The sequence below is a fragment of the Chroicocephalus ridibundus genome, chromosome Z, assembly GCF_963924245.1.
Source record: "Chroicocephalus ridibundus chromosome Z, bChrRid1.1, whole genome shotgun sequence".
NCBI lineage: Eukaryota > Metazoa > Chordata > Aves > Charadriiformes > Laridae > Chroicocephalus > Chroicocephalus ridibundus.
In genome coordinates this window covers 58,565,627-58,586,434 of record NC_086316.1, presented here as the reverse complement: position 1 = coordinate 58,586,434, position 20,808 = coordinate 58,565,627, and the positions used below count along the sequence as shown (strand labels likewise).

Here is a 20,808-nt window from a genome sequence, read left to right as displayed (position 1 = left end):
GGAACAAATACTCAAATACTGGTGTAATTAGATACTTTGTCTCATTGAAGGGACAACACAAAACCTCCTACTTCATAATTCATAACAAGAGTGTTGAGTGTTTGTGTCTTAACCTAAGGAAATTTATCTGAAAACATAACAGATTCTGAAACAATTGTACACGATTTCTGTAAAAGCCACTAAACAAAATTATCAGATGATGCAGGTATTTACAAAATAAAGAATTAGAACGCCAGTGCAGTTAGAACAGATAAGGAAGTAAGTGTAAACAAAACATTACTAGGTATTCAAACTATCACACACATTATGAAAATAGCCATAACTACTATTAACTACTTTTAGCACTTTCTGACCATGTCACTTACGAATATAAGGTGAATGTGTTACTGGTTGACAACACAATGTATTAAAGTAAGATGTCACAGAACTACCTTATCAACTTCTCTTTGTGTTGCTCCTTCCTTTTTCAAACGTTCTTGTTCAACACACTTTGCATTGTAGTTTTCCTTTGATTTCTGTAAGGCCTGAGTGATACTTTGAATATTTTGCACTGCTTCCAATGTTCCTGAAACGTCTTCTTTAGTCTGCCAAATATCACATGGTTGTCAAAACCAAACCATTTTAATTTTAATGTTAATAAATCATTGGACATGCATAAGAAAAAAAATAAATAACCTTTTTATAAACTTTGATTTGTTCATCTCCATACTTGTGAACTTCTTTTATTAGCTCTTGTAATCTCCGCACAAGATCCAAGTGACAGCCTGCTAGTTTTTCTGTTGAGGTTTTGAAAACATCCCAAACTGGTGCAAATGTCCTAAATTGAAGAAAATATTATTTAATGTTCATCTGGATTTTTTACTTTTAGTTCGATATGATTTTTTTTAAATAGTGCTGAAGTATAATTGATAAGTTTACAGAAGTTCATTTCCATTCCTAAAACTGAAACGAACAAAAACTCCAAAAACTGCTATAAATTCTTATTAAATGTGCTTCAAATGTACTTGGAATCCTATCTACTAACTTTTCCATGTTTTATGTTTTACCTGTATTGACTCTAATGAGTAAAACACAGCAAAGGTCACTTAATCTTCCCTATCATCAGCACACAATAATGCCAAGCGGTGTTCCTAAAGATGATGCAAGAGCAGCTTAAAATAATTTAAGATGTAAAAGTAATTTTACGTGTATACTTGAATAGTACGAACAAATCAGAAATTACTTGGTTAGTTAAGTTTCTATTTGTCTTACATCATTGCAGCCACAAGATGCAGGAAAAAAATACCAGCAAAGATGGTCTGCCACTAAAAGGGATTTACTGATTAACAGAGATTAACTGTATGGCAAAAGAAGGTGGGGGACAGGTCATTCCTCAGATTCAGATTTCTATACTGAATGGACTTCATCTATTCTAAAGATACACTCCTACCTCCATTTCCTAGCTAATGCTGCTGAAAAATCAATACTACATATAGCCTTTAAAGCACTGATGTTCAAACTAACATGCAGATACAGAACCTTTGAAAAGCAGCAACAAATGGTATCAAATTATCCACTGACAAAAGCTCCCCAGATTTCTAGCTGTTATTACTACAAATAAAAAAAAAAATCTAGTCTCATCTAAAAAGTCTGAGTTCTCATTGGCATAATCTTTCTACTGAAAATACATCCAATAATCCTTCCAGTTTTTAAAAACATACCCCCATGTATAAAACTTTCATTAAACTATGGAATCAATCTATTGGAAAGTCTCATTCTTAACATCTCTGAGGAGAGATAACACTCCAGAAAGCAGAAATAATAGAAATAAATAAATTTACTGCCACATTTTCGGACCATATGTTCTCTCTTCTAAGTAATTACCATAGGCTTGGGAGCACAGAATAGAAAGTCACATTCTCTATTATGTCTGAAAAGAACTCAACCTTAAACACAGAGGAACAGACAGTTTCTCCGTGTTTGGGCTTTGCTTCTTTTTAAGCCGTGAATAAAGAACTGTACTGTCTGGTTTTGTCATAGCTGCATGATATTTTGCATGGTTACTGAAGAAATAACAATCACTTTTAAACATGGCAAAGTTAGGCTAGCTTCAACATCAACAAACTATTCAGAATCAAACTTGATTCTTAACGTGTATACAGTTGTTTACTTATGTACACTTACCCAAGTTGTGTGTAATTGCTCGCTGATTTGGCTAGTTTTGTCATTGACCTTGAATATGCCTCCTCTATTGTAGCCCTGTCAAAGAAAGCAATCAAAAGCATAATCAAAATGTTGAAGATATTTGAAGACAGATGAATATGCATTCTAAAGGTGCAAAACAGAGGATGTTTTACTTTAGCTGAAAGTGACTCCATGTTAAATGACCCCCTCAACACTATATGCAAAATCACAAGAAGTGTATTTTTTAAAAATCATCTAAGAACCCTGTGACAGAATGCTGCAGGGAACAGAAAGAAGTAAAACCTAGGGACTCACGACTTGAAAAAGCCAATTCTTTCCTTCCTATACTCTGTGGTGTTCCCCTCTGCCTTTAACATTCTTTAGTAATGGTCAGAACAAACTGATAAAACAACCACTTGCCCATCACGTCTAATCACCAGAGATTTACAGAGCAACAAAATCAAACATATTTGTACTGAAAACATTAAGATAAACCAACTGAATGCTTACTGAGCAATCACATTAAATAAAATGGGGTCTTGTCTAGTCTTTTTGTAGCGGTGTGTGTGGTTTTTTGTTTGTTTAAGTTCTTTGCATAATGATAATTGAGTTTGGAAAACAGTAAAATAACATGCCATGAAAAGTATTGTGTTCTGCTGTTTATACTCATTTTTAAAGAAGGTTGACTCAATGCATTCTGATTTGTTTTGGATAACATCTTCCCTACATAAAGTTTCATTATATTTTCCTGCACTCAAACTCACATTTTCACTTTTCTTTTGGACATTCAAAATCCAAGGGTCAGCACAGATTTCCTCCTTAGAGCCTCTGCTGAGGTAATTGCCACGGAATAGCAGTCACACACAACATAACACAGCAGTGAGACCCTGCAAGTCCTTCCCTCATCAATCTTGCTCACCCTCCTGTTACTAAGGTAAAGATACACACTATTTTAATTTTCCACCCTAAATCAATAATCAATATGTAGTGTCAACTGAGATTCAGAAGCATCCTGGATTTGTGTAAATACTGTAATTTCCTTTTCTTGAAAACGCAAAAGCTTGAAGCAGTTGCTTTCCTGCTGTGTAATACCTCTATTCAGGGGCAAAAGAGAGTAAAAAAGGCAGATGAAGAATTCACCCGTCTCAAGTTATACCATGACTTTAACAACTAATTGCTGAGGCAGAGGTTTTTATTTCTCCTTTACAGCAACACTTTCCAGACAAAACCAATTTGTTTATGAAAATATGAAGCAAAGCAGCAGTAGTCACCTGAAACAGAGGGATATATATTTAAACTTACTGAACTTCCAAAATAACTATCCAGACAATCAATTTGGAGAAGGGGATTAAATTGTAAAATGCGGTAACTCAATTACATTTTAAATCTCACCTACAAACAACTGCAAAGTTATTCACCATAAAAAAGTCAAATAACTTTATCCTCCTTCCACATATGAACTTATTTTTGACGATAAGAAAAAGTTTATGTTTCCAAGGTTTGGAATTCTTGCTCACTGCACAGCAACAAGCACATATGCACAGACACCTGGAAGAGACACTGATGTTCTTTTAATTACCACGATGAACAATATATTTTGATTAATTATCAATAGCTTCTAACAAAGTTTTCTAGATTGGATAGCTCAGTGCATTTTTTTTTTAAACACAAAATGCACAACTCTTTTCTTTGGAGTGATGTACAGCATACTTACCTGAGCAATTTCCACAAAACTGGAGTTCCGCAATTTACCACACAATATCAACATACAACAGTTACAAATGCTAACAACCGAAAAATGCTGTTACTGACCAGTTAGTCATATATATATATACATTTGTCCTACAAACTGACTTCCCAGAGCACTCTGATGTATGAGTAACATACTATGAACACTTCAGTAAACTAATTTTCACCCATTTGAAAACCTGTCTTTGCTTGGGATCTGTTAAACATTTAAAAGTTAAATGGGAATATATGCATTGCCAGTTTCTTCTGATCAAGGAGACTCTTTTTATGATGTTTACAAGCAAGTGCTGCAGAAAACTGTTTGAAAGACTTCTGGAGAAATGCCAACACAATACCTATGCAGTTCCTAGCTGAGCACAGTGGTTTCTTACATGTAAACAGTTTATGTGTTAAATAAACACAAACACAACACAGTTCACCTACAGAATCTTCCCAGTATTTAAAGAAAAAAACCTGCGGAGGCAGCCCAACCTTCTTATATTTTCACTTCTCTAAAACCAAAATTTCTACATGCTTTATGAAGAACAGAAAAAAGATATCTATCTTTCAGCAGACAGATAGATAACCTGCCCCATCCAAGATCTACCAATGTGGAGCAGGCTGCCTGCCACAAAATAAGACTCCCCCAATTTGGCTGCACACAACCAAAACACTATTCTGAACAGCACAAGTAACTGAGACTGGCTTCATACAGACATGTGTCCTTTGTCCCCCAAGCACAAAGTCTGTACATCCAAATACACTCAACCATCTTTCCTTTCTCTTTGAGATCACTCCATAAAAACCACAAATTCTCTGGCTAGCGTGAAAACTCCAGCAATCCTGACTGACCAGGTGACAACTGTTGAACAGTACACACAAAGGTTAAGTACTCTAACTCGTTGAAAGTATTATCACCAACTCAGATCTGTCTCCTCTACTTATCCAGCAGTTTTCCGTTTTCATATCCAATCGTGAAAAAAAAGGCAAATATGTTCAAAAGGAATGGAAAGAAAGTTCAAATGTATGTGTTTAGTTTTCATAGGGAACAGTTCAGAAAATCAGGTACAAAAAAAGTCAGTGCATAAAAATACTAGATGTAGAAGGCTCCTAATAAATGTTGTTCAATATTTCTAGCAGAAAACAGTACTGCAATAGAGTATTCAGACTATACTCTGCGGAGGAAGGAGGGGAACAGATAGTTGTGTGTAACATCTCTTAACTTCTTTGCAATAAACAAAGATGCAAAATAGAACATGGTCAAGACAATTGACTGCTGTAAAACACTGCTGAAGTACCACCCAATCCAATTTCTTCTGAGATCAAGAATTTGACCCATATGAATAAATGTGTGCTACTGAACCATATTTATTTCCTGGGAAATCGTCTGACATCCCACAGTAACTTCACAATGGTAGTGAAGGGCTTCACTGCCTAGATATGGACAATTGTAAACATTTTTACTAAAGTGAGGACACCAAATATTTAAAGTCCATCTATTTCTTTGAAACTACAAACTATATGCCACAAACTACTGCTAGCTTAGACTGAGATTGATCAGTGATGCACCCTTCACTTGAAAAGAAATACCTATTTGGCATTCAGCTGCAGTCTGGCACATTGAGATGCATCAGCAAAGCAGGGCTGAAGAGTCACAGAATGGTAGGAGTTGGAAGGGACGTCTGGAGATCATCTAGTCCAACCCCCTGCCAGAGCACAGTCACCTACAGCAGGTTGCACAGGAAGGAGTCCAGGTGGGTTTTGAATGTCTCCAGAGATGGAGACTCCACCACCTCTCTGGGCAGCCTGTGCCAGTGCTCTGCCACCCTCAAAGTAAAGAAGTTCCTCCTCACGTTTAGGTGGAACTTCCTATGTTCAAGTTTGTGGCCATTACCTCTTGTCCTATCGCTGGGCACCACTGAAAAGAGCCTGGCCCCATCCTCCTGACACCCACCCTTTAAGTATTTATAAGCATTGATAAGATCCCCCCTCAGTCGTCTTTTTTCCAGACTGAAAAGACGCAAATCCTTCAGCCTTTCTTCATAAGAGAGGTGCTCCAGTCCCCTAATCGTCTTGGTAGCCCTTTGCTGTACCCTTCCCAGCAGTGCCCTGTCCTTCTTGAACCAGGGAGCCCAGAACTGGACACAGTAGTCCAGATGTGGCCTCACCAAGGCAGAGTAGAGGGGGAGGATGACCTCCCTCCACCTGCTGGCCACACTCTTCATACACCCCAGGATGCCATTGGCCTTCTTGGCCACAAGGGCACACTGCTGGCTCATGGTCATCCTGTTGTCCACCAGGACTCCCAGGTCTCTTTCCACAGAGCTGCTCTCCAGCAGGTCAGCCCCCAACCTGTGCTGGTGCATAGGGTTATTCCTCCCCAGGGGCAGCACCCTGAAAAACACATTGGAACAGACAGGATACCAGGTTTAATACCCTGATGGAAGTCACTGGAAAGGACTGAACTTCCTGCTGCTGGTGTGCAACACTGATAGATGTTTTCCAACCCCAGGGCAAGTTGCTCTTAAGGAACTATATTGAGGCCTTGTCAAATAAATTAACAAGTAGTGCTAAGATTCTAGTGATCCTCAGTGTGTTAATGAGAACTGAAATTTTTCACATATTTTACCAAAAATGCTGTAAGATGTCTGCATATATCTTTGGCATATCCTGATCCATGCACAAAAACAGAAAATACATTTCTTGATCTCTCATTGAGGATAGTCCATGGGACCTGACAAGATGCATCGGAGAGGCCTGAGGGAATTGGCCATTGTAGATGCCAAGCCACTCTCCATGATATCTGAAACGTCATGGCAGTCAGGTGAAGTCCCCAGTGATGGGAAAAGGGGAAACATTGCACCCTTTTTTAAAAAGGCAGAAAGGAGGACCCCGGGAACTGCCGCTCTGTCAGCCTCACCTCTGTGCCTGGGAAGATCATGGAACAGATCCTCCTAGAAGCCATGCTAAGGCACATGGAGGACAGGGAGGTGATTCGAGGCAGACAGCATGGCTTCACCAAGGGTAAGTCCTGCCTGACCAACTCAGTGGCCTCCCATGATGGAGGATTACATCAGTGCATAAAGGAAGAGCTATGGATGCTGTCTACCTGGACTTCTCTAAGGCCTTTGATGTGGTCTCCCACAACATCCTCCTCTCTAAGCTGGAGAGAGATGGATTTGATGGGTAGAGTGTTTGGTGGATAAGGAATTGGTTGGATGGTTGCATTCCAGAGCATAGTGGTCAATAGCTCAATGTCCAGATACAGATCAGTGACAAGTGGTGTCCCTTAGGGGTCTGCATTAGGACCAGTACTGTTCAGTATCTTCATCAGTGACATAGTGGAATCATGTGCACCCTCAGCAAGTTTGCCAGCAACAGCAAGCTGAATGTTGTGGTTGACATGGCTGGGGGATGGGATACCACCCAGAGGGACCTGGACAAGTTCTAGAAGTGGGCCTGTGTCCAACAAGGCCAAGTACAAGGTCCTGTACCTGGCCTGGGGCAACCGCTGGTATCAATAGAGGCTGGGGGATGAAGAGATCGAGAGCAGCCCTGCCAAGAAGGGCTTAGGGGTAGATGAAAAGCTGGACGTGACCTGGCAATGTGTGCTCGCAGCCCAGAAGGCCAACCAGCATCAAAAGAAGCGTGGCCAGCAGGTTGAGTGAGGTGATTCTCCCCCTCTATTCTGCTCTGGTGAGACCCTACCTGGCGTACCGTGTCCAGCTCTGGAGCCCTCAGCACAGGAGCTGTGGATGCCCCATCCCTAGAAACACTGAAGGTCAGGCTGGATGGGACTCTGAGCAACCTGATCTAGTTGAAGATGTCCTTGCTTGTTGCCAGGAGGTGTTGGATTGGATGACCTTTAAAGGTCCCCTCCAACCCAAACTATTCTATAATTCTATCATTCTATAAAGTGTCCATGTGGATTTCTCATGTATTCCTATCTGGTCACTAATCTTTTGTTTTAAACGTTATTTAAACTTATTTAGCTGGGAAAAAAAGAAGTCTCCTTCTTGACAAATCACTAGAATTAATTAGCAGAAACTTTAGCTGTGACATTTGTAATATGTGGAAAAAGGTCCAAATATTTTATTTATTGATTGCAAAGGCACCTCTCATTTAAAATTTAATTTGAATGAGCTTGCAGAGCAAAAAAAAACTAGAACACCACATTCTTTTCATTAGGAATTTTGCGTAGAATGAACTGTCAAGTTTTATTTATGTCACTACAATAAAACATAGAATCCAAGCCAGACATAGCATCAAGTTATTTTTATTCATTTAAGTAAGAACTTTCACCTTAGGACCAGCGTGAATAAAATGGATCATGCTCAAAGAATACAACATAAAGGAGATAAGAACCAGAGTGAGTGAGAGAGCTTCTGATCTAAATATGGAGGTAAATTAAAATAGAACAGATGTAAAACAAATAAATTGAAGTGTGTCCAGGTGATGTACAGCTTAGCTCTATGACTTAGTGTTATAAAAACTGAGTGATTCCAAAAATTAAAGCAGGTTTCAAAGGAAAAATTCAGTCACTCAAAAAGATAACACAAGGCAAACATTTATAACAGTCAATATTAAACGTGCAAGCTTGTGAAGCCTTAAGCATTTCATACTAAACACAAACAGTGTGTTATCCCTTCATTCAATCCAATACAGGATTTCATTGGAACCCTGTCTGGCTTTGTAACGTTCTCTAAAATCAGGGATTCTTGAAACACAAGATTCCTTTGGTTGTGTAGTCCTTCCAACACAGGACTGCCCATTCTCATGTGGACTCTGGAACTCATGTGTTTCTACTTAGTGGAAAGACTTTTGTCATTTTCTCCAATTCACTTTGAAACTATACAAATGTCTATGGAACTCAGTACCTGCCAGGTTTGTGGTGGTTACATTTTGTAGAAATTTAAAAGAAATTCTTTGTTGAGATCTATTTTAGGCCCAAATGGAAATTTTGATGAAATATCCCAGAAAACCAAAGCTGTTTTTTGGACAGCTTTTACTGCAAGAAACCTTCACTGAAATAGGTTCTTGATCAGTCTCTTGCAAGTTTTTTCCATACATCATCTGGTGTCAGGAACTGAATTAAGACAAAATTCTGAAGCAGATACACAATTGATTTTGTCCAGAATGGAATTCTTACTTTCAAAATAGCAGCAGCAGTTTTCTTTCACAAAGAAGAACTAAAAACAGCACTAGGTCATCTGTTTTGGAAGTTGCCACATCTGCAGATTTCAGTTCTGTGCCTTCCATCCCATAGAGAGGAACCTGTATTATTTTCTGCATATTATTTTATTGTCCCTACATATCACTCCCTTTTCTTTAACAAACCTAGTTCATCAACATCTTAATCTGAAAGCATAACTTTTAAGATCATATTAGCAGTTGCTAAAACCTTAATTCTACATCTATGGTCAAAAAACTTTGTAAGTTTTTTGCTACTTTAAAGAAGAAGAAGAAATTGCTTTTCTTCCAAACATAATGAAAACTTGGGATTGATTTAAACAAACTGCTGGACACCTAATGTAACACTTCTAGCTTTTTACTCTCGTTTTTTAATTCAAACACAGAAAAAAAAAATTAGAAGCTTGTTATTAATTGACGCTTAGAGTCACTATTCAGTTCTAAGTGAATGGAATAAACCTAGATATTCTTGTAGGATATAATGTGTAATATTTTTAAATGCTCATTGATTTTTACATATTTTGCATGTTACTGTTGACCATAATGATAAACTTAAATAGAAACCACGAACAGTATATTAAAGAGCCAGGATTACAAAGGATGAATACTTACCTTTCTCTTATGAAGTCTGCTAGATCTTTTGTTGACAAATGTCCGTGTTTCATGTTGTGATAAAGGACATCAAAGCCATTGTTCCTTTCCCCCTAAAGATTAATAAAAAGAAAGCAGACCTATGAAACACAACATGTTAAAGCAATTACAGAACAAAGTATAGAACCTATGCATTTTATTAACTGATCAAGTTTCATGAAGTGAATTTATTTTCTAGATTTCTACTGGTCTTGTATTTTCACTTCCCGTCTTAATAAACACAAAGTTAATATTGTACTCTCTCTTCATTCTCTCATATTTTTCATTATTTTCCATGAACTGAAATTCACGCTTCAGGATCACTGGATATCCCACCTCCCCAGTTCTTCACACTTCATGTATCTTCCTCCGGTTTTTGCAAAATTGGTGAAAAAAATCACTTATCTCTTCCTTCTCACAGGTAGCTTCCCTTTGTCTATTCTTAAGTTTAGTTTTAAAACCTAAACAATTTTCCAGTGAGTAAAGCGTACCTCACCATTAAAACTGAGACACTGCCCTAAACACTGATTAGTAAACTCAGCCAGTTTATCACCTCTGGCACTATGGTGAACTTCCTCCGGACAGGAATAAGCAAGAATAGAAATGAAAGGAAGGCGAGGCAAGGCACAGCATAATAGCACTGCTACTATAAAGGTTTTCCTGTCAAAATATCCATTCCCCTCCTCCCTTCCAAAAGCTTCAGATCCATAATGCTGCTGATACAAAAGATGCAGAAGCGTGTCCTCAGGAAAAGTGCACACATGCTCAGAGCGGGAGGGAATGAAGCATGCAAGGGAATGGAATAGACTATTTCAGTTGGAATGGACCTACAACGATCACCTAGCCCAACTGCCTGACCATTTCAGGGCTGACCAAAGGTTAAAGCGTATTAAGGGCATTGTCCAAATGCCTCTTAAACACTGAGAGGCTTGGGACATCAATCACCTCTCTAGGAAGCCTGTTCCAGTATTTGACCACCCTCGCGGTAAAGTAATGCTTCCTCAACCTCCCCTGCTGCAGCTTTGAACCATACCCATGTGTCCTGTCACTAGATCCCAAGGAGCAGAGATCGGCCCCTCTCTCCTCACTCCCCCTCCTCAGGAAGCTGCAGAGAGCAATGAGGTCGCCCCTCAGCCTCCTTTTCTCCAAACTAGACAAACCCAGAGTCCCCAACAGCTCCTCAAAGGACATGCTTTCCAGGCCTTTCACCATTTTTTTTGCCCTCCTCTGGATGTAGTCAAGGACATTCACATCGTCAAAATCACGGACTTTTCACAACAGCAGCTCTGCATCTCCAGTGAGGAGCCTGAGGATTTGGTCATACACCCCTCCAAACATTTCTGTCCTTTCAGTTTTGGAAAAACTGTTTGTGCAGCCACAAGGTGTACCTAATCAGGGAACTAAAAGGTGTACCTAATTAGCGTACTGCTGAAAAATAAAGCTGGCAAATAAAACTAAAGATCAGTGATCCATATCACTATCAGGACATAAACAGCTGCATTGCTCAGCGGAAGAGGTCGGGGGAAGGAGAAGGCATGTAGGGATCTGACAGCTTAAGCAAGTGGAAGCAGCCACGGGTGGATGGAAGAGCTTTGCAGCTGCCACGGTAGTAGGCCCACTTCTGTGAAGAGTTAACTGCATTGGATAATACATCAGTCAATAATATAACAAGTTGCCTTAAAGTACACCATGAATAGACACATATATTTGCAAATAACAGACCATGGAAGGCAATTTGATTCAGATTACTAGCCAGGATTATTTGCTTTACTTCTTCCAAGTACAGGGAAAACAAAACCAAACAAACAAAAGGAAAAAACACCTATAAAATCACAGCTCCTAAGGTTGTAGTAAGCTGCAACCTGAAATCAGTTTAGTGTAAGTGCAATTGCAGAAAGGTCTGTAAAAAGTACAGGCAGAACTAAACTGAATACATGAAAATACACCAAACTCCAAAAGGACTATCTACAGAGTAAGGCTTTTATAAGTTTACAAAATAAAAGAAGGATAAGAACACAAATCAGTAGGGAATGTACTTTATTTTTTTGAAATGTTGTCATACTCTTTCAAGTACCAGTCTAAACAGTTTCACTCCCTTTTCACTCCTATCTAACCATTTTTTCTTGTAGTTTGACGCCCACAATAATTTTGACTACTGATGCTCCAATAGGTATCTTCATAACTTTCTGTATTTACTCAATATAAACCCTGAATGCCACCACATTACAAAAACACCAGGTTAACTCTATAATTAAGGCCTCACTGATATTTTCAATTAGAATACAAAATAAAATTCTTATTTAAGAAATAAGAATTACTCCAAAATTAAGAAATACTCCAAAATTGTTACTGTACCCAAATTTGTAGATAAACATTTACAAATAAGTGTTAGGTATTTCTTCCAGAAACACTAATAAAATTCTCCTTTATGAAATGTTCTTTCCCTTTGCCTTCAGGTGTTTCTTCTAGCTAAAGCAATATATTGATCAAAATATGCTGAACACAGACTGCTTCTGAACTTTTCATAATGGGAGCTTTTATGGGGATTTTTCTATACTGGAGCTCCACAGATTTCCTGCCACAGGAAGGGTAGCATCGCCATGACCCAGTCTCTGGCTGCAGCCTTCCTGATGGTTGATAATCTACCAGAAATGTAACTTTGCAAACCTTTAGAGAACAGAATGAGCCAGAACAACTAATTCCCATCATCATCTTGTTCTCTAATTGCAACTGAAGGTTACTGCAAAGTAACTAATCTTTCCAGTTAAATAAAGCTTTCTAATCAGTCCTACTCTTGTTCCTAACTTCACATCGAATAGCAGAAAGCACAACAAAGGAACAAAACAGATACTTTCCTCAATTAAAAAAGTCCCCTGAAAGTAACATTTTTAATACATTAATTTCATTAATTTAATACATTTTAATACATTAATTTACTACATTACCAATAGTTTAATTAGAGAATAAGAGGCTATGTGAAAAATACATTCAGGATTAAACAAAGCAGCAATTCCAAAGCAGGCTCCCAGATTTGACTATGTGGTTTTAGCTTGGCACAACTAAACTATATGTTTTCACTTGTGAATATAATGACTATTTTACCAATATCAGGCTCTACCTATAAGCACATACATCTAGACTTCAGAAGTGTTCAATAACTTACATGATCAATGATTCTGATGATTAACCTGATGACAATTCTATAAATAAAGTTATCTTCTACTCGTGTTTGGAGACATATGTGTACCTATGTCAAATTATAATTCAACATATGTCTACCTATGTAAAATAAGTACAATAAGTATCAGAGTTAAGGCTCTGTATTTAGGATAAAGATAGAGATGTATGTTTTGGCTAAGAGAAAAAGAAGTTCAATTTACATAACCCAAGTGCATATCCTCTTACATACATGTATGCCATCAACACTGTTTATTTGTGTTTTGGTTGTTTTTCCTCAACACTCTCCCTCCCCACACACATTGTATAAAATTCTGTACATGGAAATTGTGTGTCTAGCCAATTTTTCTTCATTAAGTGTTTTCACCTGCTCCTTCCTGGTGGCACAGTCATAGCTGGGATCACTAAAAGCCCAGTACTGGCCTACTTAAAAATAAATAAATGCAGCACATAGCAGAAGGAACTAATGAGACCTTCCACTCCCATTCGGAACCAATTACCATCCACTGCTATGACAGACCGACAGTGAATTCAGAAGCAGATTCTTCTAGAAGTTGCATCTTGGAGAAAGAGGAACCTCCATGGTCACACATGACATCAGGTTCCAGGCTAGTTTGTTAGCAACTGACTTCCAGACTAGTTTGAAAAGACCATTCTAAATGTAATTTTGCAGGTAAAACACTATTTGTTGAGGATGATCCTGTCATTACTCAACAGAAAACAACCGCAAAACTGTGTATGAGAATGCAAAATGTAAATGGTCCCCTCTCTGTAGAGGCTCCATTTATTTACTTCGAAGTTCATTAGCAGTTTTCTCCTCCCCTAGAGCTAACAAAACTCCCTCTTCACGAGCTGGTGGTGTTGTTGAGTTTCCATTCTACACATCCATAAGAGAGCTCTGTGTATGTACTATAGATGTCTCCTGACAGCAAGTCATAAGAGGAAACAAGACTTCAAATAGAAGTAAACACTTAAATAAGCCTACAATGAGGCATTACTGATCAACTTTGCATACAAAATAAATTAAGTCACAGAAAGCAAGAGCAAACAGTCCTTCCATTTCCCTTCATCAAGAACTAACTGCAATGATTTTCTCATGGAAATGAAAGTAACCCTGTCAGCAAATGTGAAGTCAGAATTCAGCATTTCCATGACTTGTGCATAACAGGAAACAGATTACAGGAACTCTGTTTTACTGAACTACTTAATAGACTGTGAAAATTTTCAAGTTCGTTTGTTGCATATAAAGATGATTCTGAATTTAAAACCTACATTTGGTAAAGCAGCCAGAAATTTCTGGGCAATGTGCAGCAGTATTTATGTCCTACATTTCTAATCAAATTCTATGAGTACAAGCTCTGTTTCGATTGGACTAAAACTGTTGAACATTAACATCTATTAGTGTAAAAAGTTAATACTCTCTATTATAGCATTGTCTTTTTACCCAGTATAAACAAATGTTTCTCAATTATTAAAGTGACTCTAAAGTTCCCACGACTGTCCAGATACACACTACTTTTATAATTAGTGCAAGAAGCAACAAAAGGACAGCTGCAAATAACGTTTCCACAGCAAAACTAAGCATACAGATAATAAAGGGCTCATGCAGTTCTTAAACACATTTTGATGTTGGTCAAACTTCAGGAGCTTGACGAGAGAAATTCAGACAAAGTTTGACTTTTTCTAAGTAACTTCAGCAAGTAGAGAAACATTTGACAATAAGTGAAATACCGTCATTTCAAGCAGTGGCTAAGCACGTATGATCATTCCTTCAACCATTTAAATATGACCCCATCCGCACATTACAAAGAAGTGGAACAGACTGAGAAAACCATACTTTTGATTATAAACAATTTAAATCATAATCTGCCTAATACTCTTTTTAAAATAGCACACCTAACACACAACTTATTCTCCAGGAAACAGGGTGACAAATATTCAAACTGTAACACTTGGAAGTGGTACTCCAACTTAAATACAGGATTGCTTTTTAACCATAAAAAAGTTTAGGTCCCCAACTGACTTCAAATTGACACAAAATGAAAACTGGATAATCTCCAAATTAAGTTTCCAAATCCCAGTTAAATCTTAAAACTTTGCCTTTGGCAAGCATGGTATATCAATGAAATATGACCAACATCCCTCCACCTTGTGAGACAAATGCTAAATAGGAGAAGTCTAGAAAAGACTAAATGTGGGAAATAGAATCGTTTCAATTTCAAGAATAGAAAATTTTGTGTCCTTTGCCTCTTGTTTTGGTCAGGTCCAGGGAAGCTGTCCTACAGAGTTTTACACTTGAATTAGTGGTTGTGCTCCTCTGCCAGATATGAGTATGGAAAAACCACATCCCTGATCAACAGAACATGCATACAAGAATTCTAATACAGATAAATCGTAACAGCATCAAAGTCTTTTTTGTAAAAAAAAAAATTGCATCAAGAAAATTCCAGAGTTGCACTAATATGCCAAGTAGTAACTGTAGACCATCCATTAATAGAGGGTGGGGGAGCCCAACTCCCTCATATAGGTGAAATTCAGTATTTGCTTAAACTAGGTACAACTGTTCAGCAACTACAAGATTTGATTTATGCAGCTAAAAAAATATCCTATTTTAACAATTAATTTACAAATGTTAACAGAACAGAACAAAAGAGACTGGGTGTTCATTCTTGTAATTCTAAAATGAAAGTTCCAAATATTAACAAAAAGCAATCTTTTCTTTACCCGCAAATGTAGAAAGACATACACTATTCACTATGGTTTGTCCATTTGTACTGTCAACTTTTCATTCATTCATGAAAGAGTAACACATTAAAGAAAAAAGCATTTCTTTAAAGAAATAAAGAAATAAGCATTCTCCTAATTCCAGACATATGTAAACTCATTTTAGACGCCCTAAAAAACAATGCTGTCATTTTCTTTAAACTGTTACTCCTTCTTGCAGTTTTAAAGAAGTAACGTGTTTCATCCTTTCCACTTAGGGAATTATTTAATTTAATGGGCCCTGTATACATGAAAATACTCCTGTGATTAACATTACAGTGTTACATTTTTGAAAGCTAGCTATCAGTAAATTTCAAATTCTGAGTGTCTGAAAGCGCTACAGAAAGTCAAGCACACCAAAACACGGAAAAAAGCAGTCACCCAATGTTTATACAGGCAACGCATCATCTTCGGTTCTGAAAGTTCTGAGAAGGCTGAACACAAAAGCAACCTGGCAATTTCAATTTCCTCCTTCCAGCTTCAATAAAGATCAGCTCCAGAGAAGCTCTGCGCATACGAGGTAGGACATATATTTTCCTCTATATCTAGACAATTAAAAATATTTTTTTGAACAAAAAGATGGAAAGTTGCCAACTCATGCTAGATGCACACACACAGAGGGAGGAGACTAAGCAAATATTGCACAACAGCTCTCCTGAAACTGAGCATCCAACTGTATGCCAAGCAGAAGAGTAGCACTGCGTAAACATATGAATGGAAATCCAGATGGAAGCATGACAAGTCTCCGTGTCACTCACATCGTACGAGTGCGTAAGACAATACGTCTTACACTGAACCAGAGCAAGCCTCTTCACAAAGCTAAGATTATTAACCCTGGACACTGCCAGCCCTTACATGTTACAAAAGCACTTGAAAAGAAAGAAATCCTCCTCACAGCCCTTCTCAGAAGCTACAGGTAACAGAAGCAATAAAAAAGATAAAATAAAAGGAATCTGTTGAAGCCAACTTAAACACACATTGTTATATCCCCAAAATTCCAAGCACAGCATTACACAGAAGCCAGTTTCAGCTATACAAAGAACTTCCAATGGTTTAATCAAACACTAACTGACTAGAAGTGGCCAGGCTTATTTTTGTTGACTTGACATAGTTTAATAGACTGAGAATTAACAAACCTTCACCTGCAGCGGTCATTTTAAATACAATGTCAAAACTTATGAAACACTTCCTAAGCAGTGTTAAGAAAACAGTAAGTCAATGATAACAAATGCTTTTTATTCTACTGTACCAGTATGAGTGTACTCAAAGTGACAAAATGTAGCTATGTATAATGCAAATAACTTATGAAACTGTTCCCTTTAAATTACATTGTTGTTTTGATGTACCACACACACAGCAGCAAGTACCAAATGTTTTATGACAACATCCTAATTAGGAGTTGGGAATGTTTGGCCACATGACTCGAATGCCTAAAACTCAGTCATAAGAATCAAAGCCATTTATAGCCTGTACTACTTGTTCGAAATTTTTGATACCACAAAAAAGTAACTATCCTACTGACTTTGAAAACTGCTACTCTAGAGCGGTACCCTCCATTAGCAGACACCTACATTTTACAAGTGATAGTGATATTTTTCAGGTGACAGTACAGCTCTCTATATTTCAGCTTTCTACATTCCTGAAAATAGTCTTGTTTATCTCTCAGTGACCTCTTAGAAGTACTCAACAGATGGCAGGCCCATAAAACATCCCCTTTTCTTACATTCTCTAAAAAAAATTAAATAAATTTTAAAAACTGCAACTATTCAGACACTTTTTAAAAGCAGTACAAGACAAAAACCTCATAATAAACTTTTACAATAAAGAAGCTAAGATTTTTGTTCACATGAGCACTTTTAGGAAGTTCTTAAAAGACAGCAGCCTAAACAGCGTGTAAGAAATTCTTACACATTCACATATACATCATTCCCTTTTCTGAAGAAATCAGTTAAGTCCCTCAAGTTTCTGACATCTTTTCCTATCGGTTACAGCCAATTACCAAATCAGAAGAGAGCATCCTACAGCTCAAGATCCAGACTTCCATTTCCAATGCATAATTTCAGCTGCAAACTGATGACAGCATGTACATTAAATAATTAAATATTAATTATGTTTTGGATTAATTTTCACATCAGCGCTTTAGAAAGCAATTATTGCACTCCATAGGTGGAAAAAACATTTTCCCTTCTAGTGTTATCTAGAAGGGCAAGGCAAAAGCAAGAAACAGAAGAAAATTCTTCTAAAGTTCTACACAATACCACCTTTCTTTCTACTTATAGATTTGTGGTTGTTATTTTTAGACAGTGCATTTTAACAGCAATCTTCTAATTCCCATCTTAACTTTCTCACCACATTTCAAAGCATACATAATTTGCATCCCAAGTCTTCCAAAGCACTGCAGTAACCGTTCTGAACAATAACCTATCCTGAAAAGTTAGTAGAAATGGAGAAGGCTAATGATTCAAAATGTACAAACCTCAGAACCTTATGCTTGGTTCTGAGGATACAGAGAAATATTTTCTTTCTTTTAAAAATACTTTTAAAAATATATCGTATTTAGACAATACAGTTGATCTTGAAAGATATTCATTCACAACACCAAAGAGGCAGTCCCCATTCCTTTTTATTTTACTTCTACAGAAAATAAAACCCTGTCCATGGTATCATAAAGGTTTCTCAGCCAAGTTTTGCAAGTTTAAGACCCTGTCTAATGTCTTTGTCATCACTGCGGGACAAAGAAGAATACGCTTGTTGTCCTACTTTGTGTTATTTTTGGAGGTAGGAGAATAACCTGCACCAACAGAAGAAAACCTCCTTCTTCTGGCACTCATTGCTGACCCACACCAGGAGTTTTGCCAAAAGAGCTACAAAGCAGAGACTTTACAGAGCAGAAAGACAGAATGGGAAGTTTGGGTAGATGTCTACTACCTTATATTTGCTGGCTGCATTTGCGAAGACACAGATAGAGAACGGAATGGCCCACTGCCTTCAGTGATTTAACAAAATTATTGACTTACTAACAAAATAAAATAAAACTGATTAGACAAACAGTTAAATGAACATACCATAGTACGTAACGTAGTTAAACAGAAAAGTGTTTGATTTCAGTTGAAATAGCTAAAGAAAAAAACTTTTCACTTTAATTTCAGGAGTAGACAGTAACTTTCCCACTGAAAATGTGACTTTTTATATTAATATAAACTGTACTTTTTATGAAAGATAAAAAATTTGCAGATATTCTTTCAGTACTGATCTCCCACACTGTGGCTTCAAATTAAGCAAATTTGCATATCAAGAGAGCAAATCTAATATCTTGTTTACCATTAAGCTTTAATAATGTGTTGAAAGCAAAACTTAAGAGTCAAAATTAAATGATGCAAAAGCCAATCATGCAAACAAAACATGAAACCTGGCTTGAGCTATGCTTATAGTCAAGAATAGTATATTGTATTTGTAAAATTAGTTTTCCTTACACATTAAGGATAACTGTTGCTTACACGGGAAAAGCACACTTCTAAAAGATATTTTCCCTTCTTTTTTTGTTTCCATTTCAATAAATAACCATTTTTATGTTTCCCTTATTAGTTGGTGGAGATGCACATTAAAAATTAAACACGCGGCAAAGAAGTAGCAGCATTGTAAACAGCCGGACGAATACATAAAACACACACTTTCATGTTTCAGACCAGCTACAGGTCACAATGGATGTCATTTCATGCAAGGCTCAATAATACTCCGAACCCGTATTTTATTTTTTTTTCTCCGTATGGCCCACCCATTTAAAAACCACATATATCTGCGCAGAGAGGACTTATAAACTGTTTCTAAAGTGGACTGGAGAGCCTGTTGTTTCCCCAGCTGGCTGCTGTACCTTCTGACATGCAGACACACACACACAGAGGGACAAGCCACGGGTACAAAAGCACCGAGCTCCGAGGGGGGCAGCCTCGCCTTCTCACCCTCCGTTGCACTTCCCCCGAACAACCTGCATTGTCCGGAGGGATCCGACCGCAGCCCCATCCACAGCCCGGTGCTTGCCAGACCGACACCACCACCCCCCCCACCACAGGGTCCCCTTCCCTTCTCCCGCACCCCTCATCCCACCGCCCCCACGGCTGCCGCCTGCCCCTCTCCCTCGCCGCCCGTCCCCGACGGACCCCGGAGCTCCGCGGGAGGCGCCGGGCCAGGCCGGGCCGGGGGTGGCGGCAGTCCCCTCGCCCCACCGCGGGCTGCCCGGGCGCAGGCAGGTACCCGGCTTCCCCCACGGCCCAGCCCGGCCGAAGCCAGCGCCGGCGGGCGCAGGAGCGGGGCGGGCGGCGGCCACCATTCCCGCCGCGGCAAGGCCCCGGCCCAGTCCCGGGGATGGCGTAAGAGCCAAGGCTGCTCCCGCAGCGGGGGACCCCGGCTGCACCCTACCCTACCCTGCCCTGCCCTGCCCTGCCCGTTCCCCCCGCGGCGCGGCGGAACCGGCCCGCGGCGAACTTCCCTACCCAGAAGCTCTCCACGAAGTACGCCATCATCGCGCCGGGCCACCGGCGAGCCTGAGCCCGGCCCCGGCCGCCTCAGCCGCCGAAGGAAAGGGGCGCCGCCGCGGCGCGCCGCCCTTCCCGTTACGGTGCAACCGCCTCCCTCCACACGGCTCCACCGCCCCCCGCGCCGCGCATGCGCGCCGCCGCCGCCGGCCGCCGCTGGCCCCGCGCAGGCGCGTAGCGTGTGTGTCCTCCCCGCGCAGGCGCGGAGGGGTGAGTGCCGCTGCCGCGGTCGGGCCTCGGTGGGGGCGGCCTGTCCCCCGGCCCGTCAGCCCCAGCTGCTACCCTGACCCGGCGGCCTAGCCCCAGGCCCCGTAGCCGGCCGGGCGGAGAGCTCGGCCACAGTCCGGCAGCACCAGTGGACGGGGAAGGGCGTGGTGCCATCCCGTGAGGGGAGAGAGCCCGGTCTGTGGGAATACGAGCAATGATTGCAGAGAGTCGGGGCTGGGAAATGTTGAGTGAAACCCCCTCAGGCATACGCATAACGGCCGGAGAACGGCTGCGGCGAGTGCTGCCATGCAGGGAGGGGGAGGAGGAGGAGAGACTGGTGCCGTGCAAAGGGGCCGCACGCCCAGGCCTGGCCGCAGGCCGGTGGCGTGGGGTCCCTCAGCGCAGGCAGTGGCTGGGC

General features: G+C 39.7%; 1 protein-coding gene across 2 annotated transcripts in view; it reads right to left on the bottom strand.

Moving 5' to 3' along the window:
* Positions 1–20,322, bottom strand: part of FCHO2 (FCH and mu domain containing endocytic adaptor 2) — a 94,064-nt gene extending 73,742 nt beyond the window's left edge. For both annotated transcript variants that reach the window (XM_063319405.1, XM_063319406.1), the window contains exons 1-5: positions 20,142–20,322; positions 9,694–9,785; positions 2,164–2,238; positions 676–817; positions 432–584 (exon numbers count right to left, since the gene is read on the bottom strand). In XM_063319405.1, coding sequence (XP_063175475.1) covers positions 432–584; positions 676–817; positions 2,164–2,238; positions 9,694–9,785; positions 20,142–20,171 — 492 coding nt within the window. In that variant the 5' untranslated portion in view covers positions 20,172–20,322. The remainder of the gene's footprint in view (positions 1–431; positions 585–675; positions 818–2,163; positions 2,239–9,693; positions 9,786–20,141) is intronic.
* Between the last annotated feature and the right edge of the window lie 486 nt (positions 20,323–20,808).